The 12,199-nt window shown below is 41.8% G+C and overlaps 1 protein-coding gene across 3 annotated transcripts in view; it reads left to right on the top strand.

The window, feature by feature from the left end:
• OTUD7B (OTU deubiquitinase 7B) overlaps positions 1 to 12,199 on the top strand; it is an 82,998-nt gene that overhangs the window by 60,048 nt on the left and 10,751 nt on the right. For 2 of the 3 annotated variants that reach the window (XM_078072499.1, XM_036098366.2), the window contains exons 3-7: positions 1,456 to 1,644; positions 4,248 to 4,475; positions 6,138 to 6,239; positions 7,624 to 7,751; positions 12,001 to 12,113. In XM_078072499.1, coding sequence (XP_077928625.1) covers positions 1,456 to 1,644; positions 4,248 to 4,475; positions 6,138 to 6,239; positions 7,624 to 7,751; positions 12,001 to 12,113 — 760 coding nt within the window. Of the gene's footprint in view, positions 1 to 1,455; positions 1,645 to 4,247; positions 4,476 to 6,137; positions 6,240 to 7,623; positions 7,752 to 12,000; positions 12,114 to 12,199 lie in introns of those variants that run through there. The other variant, XM_036098367.2, reaches the window with a different exon arrangement.

A 12,199-nucleotide genomic window follows, 5' to 3' on the forward strand; every position in this document is an offset into this window, starting at 1 on the left:
TACTATGTGCCAAGTTCTAGGTGCTCGAACAAAACAAAACAAACAAAAATCCCTGCCCTTATGTTCTAGCAGGAAAAACAGTCAATAAATAATAACCATGATAACCAAATCATTGTAAAGTATATGTTAAGGTGTGAAGTGTTATGGGAAATGATGGGTAGGTTGTGATTTTTACTTGGGTAGTTAAGGCAGGCCTTATTAAGAATGTGACATTTTGAACAAATACCTGAAGGAGTGTAGATAAATTGGGGAGAGAGCCTTCCAGGCAGCGGGGAGAGTTGTTGGAAAGGCCATAGGTGGGAGCAGTCTTAGCATGTTTGTAGGGACAGTAAAGAGGCCAGACTGACTGAAGCAGTGTGAGCAAAGGGAGCTGGAACAAATGGCAAATGTAATGGCTCAGAAGTAAATTCATCGGGTATTAATGATTCATACAGCTTAACTGGAAAATTAGAGTAATAACAGATATCACAGCAACAGCAATAAATACATATATAAAACTTGCTGTGTCCCAGTGCTTTTAATTCATTTGCTCTTCATAACAGTCCTACATGGAGTCATCTCCACTTTGATAGCCAGGGAGATTGAAACACAGAGAAAAGGCTGGAAAAGTAGGCAAGGTCATAGAAAGCCTTGAATTCAGACACAGGAGCCTAGGATTTATTCTGTAGGCAGTGGCAAGCAGCTAGCGGTTTTGATTCTGGAACTGAATGATCAGAACTGTGCTTTGGAAAGATTAATCTCATGGGATATTTTTGAGTGGATTGGAGGTGGGACAGTGGGTGATAGGAATTGAATTAAGGGGGTAGCAGGTGGAATAGAATAGAAAATATTTATTGAATAATATAACTGGAGAAAGCAACAGAAAAATCCATTATGACAAATCTACCATTTAGGGTCTTTTCTTCAGTAGAGTAGTGATTCTTAAATTTGGCGGCAGTTAACCGTTCCTTTTGGTAATCTGAGGACAGCTATCAGCTCTTTTTCTTTAGAAAAATGCACATACTTATACCTTTGTATACAATTTCGGATGGTTTAGGACATTGCAGAGCATGTCTAGGCTAAGAACTCTCTGGATATCAGAATTGAGAGACCTGGGCTTTAGTCACACTTTTCCTTGGTGCAACTAGCTGTGCCTTTGGGCAAGTCACTCTACTTCTTTAGGCTTCCTTTGTTTTATCTGTGGTCTCTGTGGGCCCTTCCATTTCAGAGACACAAAGGTTCAATGCTCACAGAGCCAACTTAGGAAATGGACAAGTAAATAAAGAAATTATGGTATGGCAGACTGAAGTGTTATTGAAGAAAATTAAGCGCAATAAGGAACAGGAGAATGGTGGAAGTATGCATGAATTTTCCTTGCTAGTTTTGAGAGGATGGTTCGAGTGATTGTTCTGTGTCTTTCCTCAGTTTCCCTATACTCTGAGTACCCATTTCACTCTTTGCTTTGTCTCCTGCCAGGAAAGAATTGGGACGTGAGTGCCGCCCTCAGTGATTTTGAACAGCTACGTCAAGTCCATGCTGGGAACCTGCCCCCACCCTTTAGTGAAGGGAGTGGTGGCTCCAGGACCCCTGAAAAGGGGTTTTCGGATAGAGAGTCTGCCCGCCCTCCCCGACCCACCCTGCAGCGGCAGGATGACATCGTTCAAGGTACTGGGGTAACTGAGGGGTGTTTCTGTAGGTGGACTAGGAAGGAAGTGAGGGGACTGCTAAATGGAGTCATCCTTTGGAGATGATCCTATCCCTCCCCCTGCTCCCCTGACAGACTGATCAGAGGTGGCCTCAGTCTGTCTTGGTGCGGGAGCCCCACACTGTCCCACTGCATCTTGAGTATTCCCCTGTACGAAGGCCTTTTTCAGATACTGGGAGAGAAATGGATGAAGGAGAACAATCTAGTTGTCGAGATAAAGTACATAAAGGTAGAATTCAAAGGATCACTGCCATCCACCTCTTCGGTTAATATTTGTCAGTATGTATCAAAATTTTAAAATGCCTGTATACTCTGACTTAGCAATTTGATTTCTAGGAATTTATCATATATGTGTATGTGCACGTGGGTGTGTGTATATATATGTGTATATATATATATATATATATATATCCTTTAAATAGACGTAAGTGGACACATACACACATGCAGCATAAAGCTTGAAAGTTAAAGCTTGAAAACAACATTTAAGGTCCATTGGTAGAGGAGCAGTTAAATAAATTAAAATCATTTATGTTGTGGAATACTCTGCAGCCATTGGAAAGAATTAGGTAGAACTTGATGTGCTGTTTTTAAAGTCTCTAAAATCTATTGAGAAAGGTAAGATGCAGTACAGTTTATATAGTATGTTCTTGTTTATGTTTTTAAAAATGATTTCAAAAGCTACATGTGCTTCTTTTTTTTAAGTTTATTTATTTATTTATTTATTTTAGAGAGAGAGAGAGCAGGGGGAGGGGCAGAGGGAGAGGAAGAGAGAGTCTCAAGCAGACTTCACTCTAAGCGCAGAGCCCCATGCAGGGCTCTATCTCATGACCCTGAGATCACAACCTGAGTTGAAACCAAGAGTCAGTTGCTTAACTGACTGAGTCACCCAGGCGCCCAAAGCTATATGTGTTTCTATGTGCATAAAAAATTCTAGAAGGATCCAAAAGGTTGCCTCTGGAGAAGGAATCAGAAATTTTGAATAAGGGGGAGATTTATTTGTAATACTGTACATCTTTCTATAGTATTTTGATTTTTTACCATGGGCTTATAATACTTTTTAAATACCTAAAAAAAAAACAGTTTAAGAAATAATATCACTATAAAATAACTTTAGACAAATCTTGACTTACTTTGTATGTCATCTCTGACAAGTATTGGATTAAGAACTACTTCCCAATACAATTTTTAGCTTTTGATAATCTTTATATATAAACTGAAGTCATGCAAATGAATTGTAATATGACACTGAGCAGATTATGATCACAGACCCTCTGCTGGGGAATTTTAAGTACCATGTAACCAAAACAAATGAAATAGGGACACCTGGGTCGCTCAGTCGGTTAAGCGTCTGCCTTTGGCTCAGGTCATGATCCCAGGGTCCTGGGATCGAGTCCTGCACTGGGCTCCTTGCTCAGTGGGATGCCTGCTTCTCCCTCTCCCTGCCACTTCCCCTGCTTGTGTTCCCTCTCTCTCTGACAAATAAATAAATAAAATCTTAAAAAAAAAATAATTTGAGGTACTGTCTACATTACTGTCTCTCTCTGGCATGTTAAGTGAGAATGACTGTACCTATGCTTTCTGATAAATATGAATCCAGAAAAGTTGTAGTAAATAATGTAAATGAATGTTATCGATGGTAGATAAGAAAGTTTCCAGATGTGTAAGATTTATCATTAATTTTTTTTAAGATTTTATCTGTTTATTCATGAGAGAGAGAGAAAGGCAGAGGCAGAGGGAGAGGGAGAAGCAGACTCCCCGCTGAGCAGGGAGCCCGATGCAGGGCTCGATCCCAGGACCCTGGGATCATGACCTGAGCTGAAGGCAGACGCTTAACAACTGAGCCACCAGGCGCCCCTATTATTATTAATTTTCTATAATGGAAATTCTTTCCTTTATTCTCCAAAACTGAAAATTATCAGAGTGATTATTTGATTCAGCCGAGCCAAATGAAACCCCATTTCCCTTATTCCCTCTTTTTCCTACCAAACAGTGACCAAGTTGCCAAATGAATGAGTCCCTTTTATGTTGGGAAATGGGAAGTGAAAGAAGACAGAGTCATGGGGCAAGTTCAGGCAAATTCTTTTAAAAAGGGTAGAAAGAGGAATGTATACTTGGTGCTAATATAAGTGCCTGCAGAAATACTACTTTCTGGGCGCCTGGGTGGCTGTCGTTAAGCGTCTGCCTTCGGCTCAGGTCATGATCCCAGGATCCTGGGATCGAGTCCCACATCGGGCTCCCTGCTCGGCAGGAAGCCTGCTTCTCCCTCTCCCACTCCCCCTGCTTGTGTTCCTGCTCTCGCTGTGTCTCTCTCTGTCAGATAAATAAATGAGATCTTTAAAGAGAAGGGGAAAAAAAGAAAAAAAAAATACTACTTTCTATATTTCTCCACCTGTATTTGGATTGAGAAAGAAGGTTGGGAAATTTGGTAGCTAGTGAGACTCACAGTTTTTCCCTGCCTGGAAGAGGTAACCCATGTCAAGAGGTAACCATCACCACATGAGTGGAACGGAACGTTCTCTGGGCTGTGTATGTTCTAAGGTAACTCCATTTCTCATTGCAGAAAGACGCCTGTCTAGGGGCATCTCCCACGCCAGCTCCAGCATTGTTTCCCTGGCCCGGTCCCATGTCTCCTCCAATGGTGGGGGTGGGGGGAGCAGTGAGCACCCCCTGGAAATGCCCATCTGTGCCTTCCAGCTTCCAGATCTCACTGTGTACAACGAAGACTTCCGCAGCTTCATAGAGAGAGACCTTATTGAACAGTCCATGCTGGTTGCCTTGGAACAGGCAGGTCAGTGAGTGCTTCTTTTCCTGGGCTCTTCCGTCTGCTCTTCACCTGCAGGCAGCCACGTGGAGGGGCTGGCCTTGACCAGTAGCTTCCTGTCTAAATGTGGGAGCTGACTGCAAAGTCAAGAGTCAGTAAGATCAACATGTACTGAGCTAGGTGCTTCTTTTCGGGACACAAATTAGACACTTTCCCCTGGAAATTTCCTGTTTGATGGAAGGGAAACCAGATATACACATGAAAGGCCCAGGAATCAATACCTAAAAATCCATACATGGGGCAAAAAAAGTACAAATGAGTTATAATTGGCTCTGGAACACCCTTGTGACCAGAAAGAACCAATAGTATAGATGATGTACAATGGTGATTAATTTAAAAGTCCCATTTGTTTATATGAGCCTTTCCCCGAAGATTTATTTACCTTTAAAGTTGTGTTTGTCTTAAATTACTGTTAAAATTAGTTAATATGGTAGGCGAGGCTGCTGGGAATTCTGGGAAATCTAGTCAGGTATTAAACTTACTTAGAAGAAAGACTGGGGGCTGGGAGGTGGGGGCATGGGAAAGAAGCTTTCATTTTTCATTTGTACCCTTCTATAGTAACTGTGTGCATCTATTTATAGTTTTTTAAAAAGTTAACAAGTTGGGGCGCCTGGGTGGCTCAGTCGTTAAGCGTCTGCCTTCGGCTCAGGTCATGATCCCAGGGTCCTGGGATCGAGCCCCGCATCGGGCTCCCTGCTCGGCGGGAAGCCTGCTTCTCCCTCTCCCACTCCCCCTGCTTGTGTTCCCTCTCTCGCTGTGTCTCTCTCTCTCAAATAAATAAATAAAATCTTAAAAAAAAAAAAAAAAGTTAACAAGTTATCTGGCTAGTGAGATTATAGGCCAGTTTTCTTTCTGTCAACTTTTCAGTAATTCAAGAAAACTTTTAAGCATGATTCATGAAATATTTTCCTCATGTGAATAATGATCAGCAGTTGTGGGATGACTGTACAGAATTGAGACTCAATTTCTAAGGTGTTTCATGTGCTTTGTCTTGTTGCTCATGTCTTTAAAGTCATACCACATACAAGCTGACATGCTATCATATATGCAGATGATACTTACGTGACATGAATACATGCTTTGGGTTGTTTTTCTTTTACTGATGATGGATTTGTGCTGAGCTTCATTGTTACGATGTTTACTGGTCTCCTGAGCAAAGTGAAGGAGTCAGCCAGACCAAGTAGCCAACACAGATTTCAACCTATGACCTTGACCCCATCATCTAACCCAGAGTTGCTCAATCTCAGCACAGTTGACATTTAGGACCAGATAATTCTTTGTTGTGTGAGCTGCCTGGTACATTATATTATGTTTATCAATCTCTCTGGCCTTTACCCACTAGGTGCCAGTGGCATCCCCCCACTAGACAACCAAACATATGTCTAGATATTGCCAAATGTCCCCTTGGATATTGGTTAGATCAGTGGTCCCCATGTAAGAACTGCTGATCTCACCAATCATGCTCTCCAGGTTCTGATCGACTAGGTATAAGTGAAGAAGGTATAAGGAATAACAGTATTTTGGGTAGGCTTCCTAGAGGAGGCAAGTTTGGAACCTGTTTTAGAGCTAGGGAATTGGGAAGGGCTTTATGGATAATCTGCTCCTCTCCTTTTCCTTCTGTTTCCGTAGGGCGTTTGAACTGGTGGGTGAGTGTGGACCCTACCTGCCAGAGGCTGCTTCCTTTGGCAACTACTGGGGATGGAAACTGCCTCCTGCATGCAGCCTCTCTGGGTGAGTCTTGAAAATGGTGTTCTGCACCCTCAGAAAGGAAGCAATAGAATTAAATCTCATGTGCAGGACTTAATCCACTAACCTTGATCTTAGGCAGAAGTGATCATACAGCGTGTGTGTGTGTGTGTGTGTGTGTGTGTGTGTGTGTGCACGCACGTGCAGGGGCATGGGCATGCAAGAGGGGATGGAAGAGAGCCCTGCCCTGGCTTTTCAGTCTTGTTCAGAGAGAATATGGAGAACACAGGATTTAGCATGGGTCCCTCTCTCAGAGCTATCCCCCAGAAGTATTGAGCAGCAGGTATGTAAGCAAGATAAAGCTATGTGTGTATATCATTCTACTTAATATTTATTCTTTTGGTATGTAGAAAAGATATTTTCATCAGTTTTTATGAGATTTGTTTAATTATAAAACTTATTTATAATTCGGTGTGTTTTTTGCCTTAGATTTTATTTATTTATTTTTATTAACATATAATGTATTATTTGTTTCAGGGGTACAGGTCTGTGATTCATCAGTCTTACACAATTCACAGCACTCACCATAACACATACCCTCCCCAATGTCCATCACCCAGCCACCCCATCCCTCCCACCCCCCTCCACTCCAGAACCCTCAGTTTGTTTCTTGAGATTAAGAGTCTCTTATGGTTTCTCTCCCTCTCTGGTTTTGTCTTGTTTCATTTTTCCCTCCCTTCCGCTATGATCCTCTGTCTTGTTTCTCAAATTCCTCATATCAGTGAGATCATATGATAATTGTCTTTCTCTGATTGATTTATTTTGCTTAGCATAATACCCTCTAGTTCCACCCACGTTGTTGCAAATGGCAAGATTTCATTTTTTTTTTGATGGCTGCGTAATATTCCATTGTATATATATACACCACATCTTTATCCATTCATCTGCCAATGGACATCTAGGCTCTTTCCATATTTTGGCTGTTGTAGACATTGCTGCTATAAACATTGGGATGCACGGGCCCCTTCGGATCACGACATTTGTATCTTTGGGGTAAATACCCAGTAGTTGCCTTAGATTTTAAAAAAGTCCTCATGTTCCAACCATACCTCCAGCTTTAATGCTGATTGCCATTTGCCAGACCCATCTTTTCTGCTGCTACTCTGTATTTTAGTTTGTTAGACTTGCATATGAGTAAGGGGCTTTCTGTCAGGAGTTTGTAGGATGTGGTGGATCCCCCACTTTTAAGTTCTTGAAGTTTCTGAACCTCCAGAGTAGGAACATCTTTTCTCTCATTGTTAAGTACCTCTCCCCTAAGTTACAGGGGTTTCTTTGAACCTGGCCTTCAGCCTGATTTCCTTGATGCTAGGGTATGTGCATCATAATTAATAAATGTAAGGTGTCCTACTGGTATGTTTTCTTGCCACAGGCATGTGGGGTTTCCATGATCGGGACTTGATGCTGCGGAAAGCTTTGTATGCGCTGATGGATAAAGGAGCCGAGAAGGAAGCATTAAAACGGCGCTGGAGGTGGCAGCAAACACAGCAGAATAAAGAGGTGAGGGAGTTTGGGTGGGAGCACCTTGTCCCCCAGAGTTAGCTACAGGAAATGCTCAGTGTGTACCAGTAGGCAGTGTCTCCTGGTGCTTAATTGGTGGTACTCCCCTGGTAATCCTGGAAATTGTAGAAAATGCAGAAGACACCACAGGGCCCATGCCTGTCTGATATAGTCATGAGAACTAGTATGGGGAAGCTGAGACCCACAGAGGAGGTAGCTAACATTGTGCTTCTTACCTGATAGATGCCAGGTCTTCAGTAGAAATCTTTTGCAAAATAAGATATGATAAGTCCACAGGATTTTTGTATTGTTTTGGGGTTTTTTGCTTATAATAAGGCTTAGACCAGTTTTTAAGGACTTATGTTTTCAATTCTTACAGAAATGTAAATGCTTAAAAATTTTGTTGGCTGTATGTACTATTTGCTTTTCATATACTCGGTTTGTTTTTTAAAAATTTTAAAAACATGCCTGTTAAATTGAGTTTGAATGGTACTTCTCAGGAGTTCAGCAGATATTGAGACTGTTTTTGTATAAGAAAGTAACAATGGACTGTTTGTACTTTCCATCCCCGTAACAGGGGTTGAGCTAACTGGCCTGTGGGACAAATCCCACCAACAGTTTTGTAAAAAAAAAAAAAAAGTTTTATTGGAACACAGCCCTCCCCATTCATTTACGTATGTTTGTTTATGTTAAGTGCTTTCCTTGTTGTAGAATAGAACAGCAGCAGAATAGAGTAGTTGCATATGGCCCACAAAGCCTAAAAGATCTACTGTCTGCAATTACGATGGAGCAATAAAAGAGTTTGCCGACCCCTCACTTTAATAATGACACTGTACACTTACATAAAGATAACAGGTCTCCCTCTTTCCTTTTCCCCTGGTTCTCTGTCTTCTGTGTTTATCTTGTGCTTTTTGTGAATACCTTTTTTTTTGCCATGTATATGACTAGGTCCTCTGGCATAAATATGGGACTGTCTCTTCAGAAACTTTCCTTTTTCTTTCCATCTTCTTTCTTGTTGCCTTTTATTGCTCTGTCATAACTGGCCATTATATAGAACTAAGAGGGTTTTTTTATTATTAGAATTTTATATCCTGAAGATTAAAATATGAAGGTAGAATGTGTCATGTTTCTCTCTTAAAAACAAAGAGCGCAATTGTTAAAATTAGGATGGTATTAAGCTCAGAATGGAGTCTTTGATCAGCCAATCTGCCCCAGAGGATTCCTGAGGGAAATAAATGCACAGGGGCAAGGCCAAGTAAATGGCATTCTTTATTACTGCCAAGTCCCATGGCTCCTTGGTGAGCTGAGCTGGACCTTGTGGAGAGCTTCTTTTGCTTAAGCTAGAGCCAGCCTAAAGTTTGCCTTCCTCACTATTGAATTCACACCATCCCTGAACCTTACATTTGACACTCCAGAGTCAAGAAAAGGCTGAACTAGAGCATTCAGCTATTAAGTAGAAGTGACAACAACAGTCAGAGAATAGGTATGCCCAATTCCAGCTATTAAGCTATTGTAGTTATTTTAAAGGTGGGGCTAGATTATTATGGCTTTAGCCAGGAGACCCAGAAATACCCAAGTTCTGTTCTTGGTCAGCCACCTGTTCCCCCTCAGAGTCCCCAGTGGAAATACATGCATAGAGAGTAGTGGCTATCAAAGGAGCAATATTTTACTCCTTTGGCCCAGCACATTAAAAGTTCCATATTGGAAATGTGGCCTAGAGAATTGTTTTAGTTGAGACTATTTATAGCATTATGCTGCACCTTAGGCATAGGAATGGAGGGAGGCATGAGGGACTGGGATGCTTCTTTAAATCAGGACCAAACTCCATAGGAACTAAATTGGTTTTGATTTCCCAGGCCTTCTTGTTTTCTGTTGAAATTAGTGGTCAAGCCCAATAAGGTTGGGGCGCCTGTCTGGCTCAGTAGGTAGAGCATGCGGCTCTTGACCTGGGGGTCATGAATTTGAGCTCCACCTTGGGTGTAGAGATTGTTTAAATGAATAAACAACAACAACAAAAAAGTCAAAACCAGTAAGGACATTTTCAGGCTGGCAGGATACGCCACCTAGTGGCTGCATGTATGAAAACAGGAAGCTGAAATAGGTGAGAGGAAGACAAGAGTGACCAGAGCACCCAGTCAGTACATTACTGCCTGTGCATTGTTCTTTTTATTTTTAATTGAGAAGCTTCGTTACAGCATTTTACAAAGAGAACATAACTTTGTCATTTTGTTATTATTAAAGTAAAATGTGGGCACCTGGGTGGCTCAGTTGGTAAAGCATCTGCCTTCAGCTCAGGTCATGATCCCAGGGTCCTGGGATCTCCCTCTCCCTCTGCCCCTCCCCCCTGCTCATGCTGTCTCTCGCTCTCTCTCAAATAAATAAATAAAATCTTAAAAAAAAAAAAAAAGTAAAATGTGCTAAAACAGCTCTTTAATTCTTCTTAAATTTGCTCCTCATGCCCCTCATATTTTCAGTGTGATTCTTTCTACTGTCAATGTGTGTTTAAGCAGTATAAACTCATTTAAATATTAATGTAAGCCAAATACAATTAACAACATAGACTTGTCTGCCAAATTATCATATACATCCTAAAGGCAAATGGTATTTTTAAATTGTTTGTACCACTTCTCCAATCCCCTTGATAAAAGTTATAGTTTCACTCAGCATGTATTTATTAATTACTGATCATATCATAGGCACTAGCATATTGTCTGAAACATGGTCCTAGCCCTTAAGAGTAGTAGTTGGAGATGGACATGTAAATACATAATTGTACCAACTGTGATAAAGTCTGTATAGCAGTTGAGGAGGGAGGGCAAAAAGGAAGGAGTGGGTCTTCCAGGAAGATTTAGGAAAGGCTTCATAAAGAAGATACTTGAGTTCTCTCCTGACAGTTGAGAAATTATTCACCAGGTGGATAGGGAGTGGGCTGCTCCAAGCAGAAGGAACAAGCTAGACAAAAGCTCAAGTACAAAGCAACGCAGTGCATTCAAGGAACTACAGCTAATTAAATGATGTGTTAGAGAGGTGGGTAGGGGCCAGGAAGTGGACTTTGTATGCTACACTTAAGGATTTTGAACTATATCTAAAAGGTCATGATGGTTCTTTTTTTTTTTTTTTTAATAGATTTTATTTATTTGAGAGAGCAAGCGAGCATGAGCAGGGCAGGGGCAGGGTGGGCAGAGGGAGAAGCAGACTCCCTGAGCAGAGAGCCCAATGCAGGGCTCGATCCCAGGACCCTGAAATTATGACCTGAGCTGAAGGCAGACGCTTAACTGACTGAGCCACCCAGGTGCCCCAGGTCATGATGGTTCTTAAGATAATTTGTAGCAGGAAGCAAAGATCAGATTTTAATTTTAGAGAAATCTTTCTGGTAACATTGTAGAAAATGGATCAGAGGAATGCTTGACTGGAAGTAGTAAAACCAGTTAAGGGTCCATTACAGTAGTTCATGCTTAATAATTGTTGACTAAGGAATCCAGGTGTGGGGTGGGTAAAAGGAGAGGAGTCTTCAGTAAGTCCCTCGTTTCTAGCTTGGGTGTTTGGGTGATATTCAGTGCAATTCACTAAGGCAGGAATATAGGAAGAAGAGTGGGTTTTGGAAAAGGTAGAAGTTCAGGTTTTGACTGTATAGAGTTTGAGGCAGTCATGGGCAGGTGGCAATCTTCAGTAGGCAGCTGGATGTGAATATAGAAATTAAGAGGAGGTCTGGGATGGAGAGGGAGATTTTAGCATCTTGAGCATATAGATGGCAGTAGATAAGATTATGGCAGTAGAAGAGATCACCCAGAAGGAACCAAAGCTGTTAATATTATTGACACAACACCCATACTGCTAGGGTAGACAGAGTTGAGAGAGATAGGAGAAAGTAGTGTTGCAGAAGCTGAAGGAGAAGGAAGTTTAATGAGTTGAAATGCTACCTGAAGACTAAGAAAGATGAGAACCAAAGAGAAGGTCATTGTCCTTTGCCAGAGTCAGTTAGGTGAAGTGGTGTAAATGGGGCAAGGGGTGTAGGCTGGACTGAAATGGGCCGGAAAAGAATGGCCGGAAAAGAAGTGTAAGAGAGATCATAGACTCTTCTCTTGTGGACCTTGACTAGGAAAGGGAGAAGAGATTTCACTTTGTAGTACACGGTGTAAGCCAAGTGCTAAGAGAATAGGGAGTGGGGCACTGTGAGTGAGTTGAATAGCTGCTGCCTTGCGCACCTAGCCTCTAACTGCTTGGTCTCCCCTGCCTGTCTTTCACGCAGTCAGGCCTGCTGTACACAGAGGATGAATGGCAGAAGGAATGGAATGAGCTGATCAAGCTTGCCTCGAGTGAACCCCGCATGCATCTAGGTTCCAATGGAGCCAACTGTGGTGGGTAAGTATGGCTAACGTGGTTGGGGTAGGAAGGAATCTTTACTGAGTCCTCAGTGTCCAAAGAACTTCTTGCTCAGAGGACGTTAG

The sequence above is a fragment of the Halichoerus grypus genome, chromosome 5, assembly GCF_964656455.1.
Source record: "Halichoerus grypus chromosome 5, mHalGry1.hap1.1, whole genome shotgun sequence".
Taxonomy (NCBI): domain Eukaryota; kingdom Metazoa; phylum Chordata; class Mammalia; order Carnivora; family Phocidae; genus Halichoerus; species Halichoerus grypus.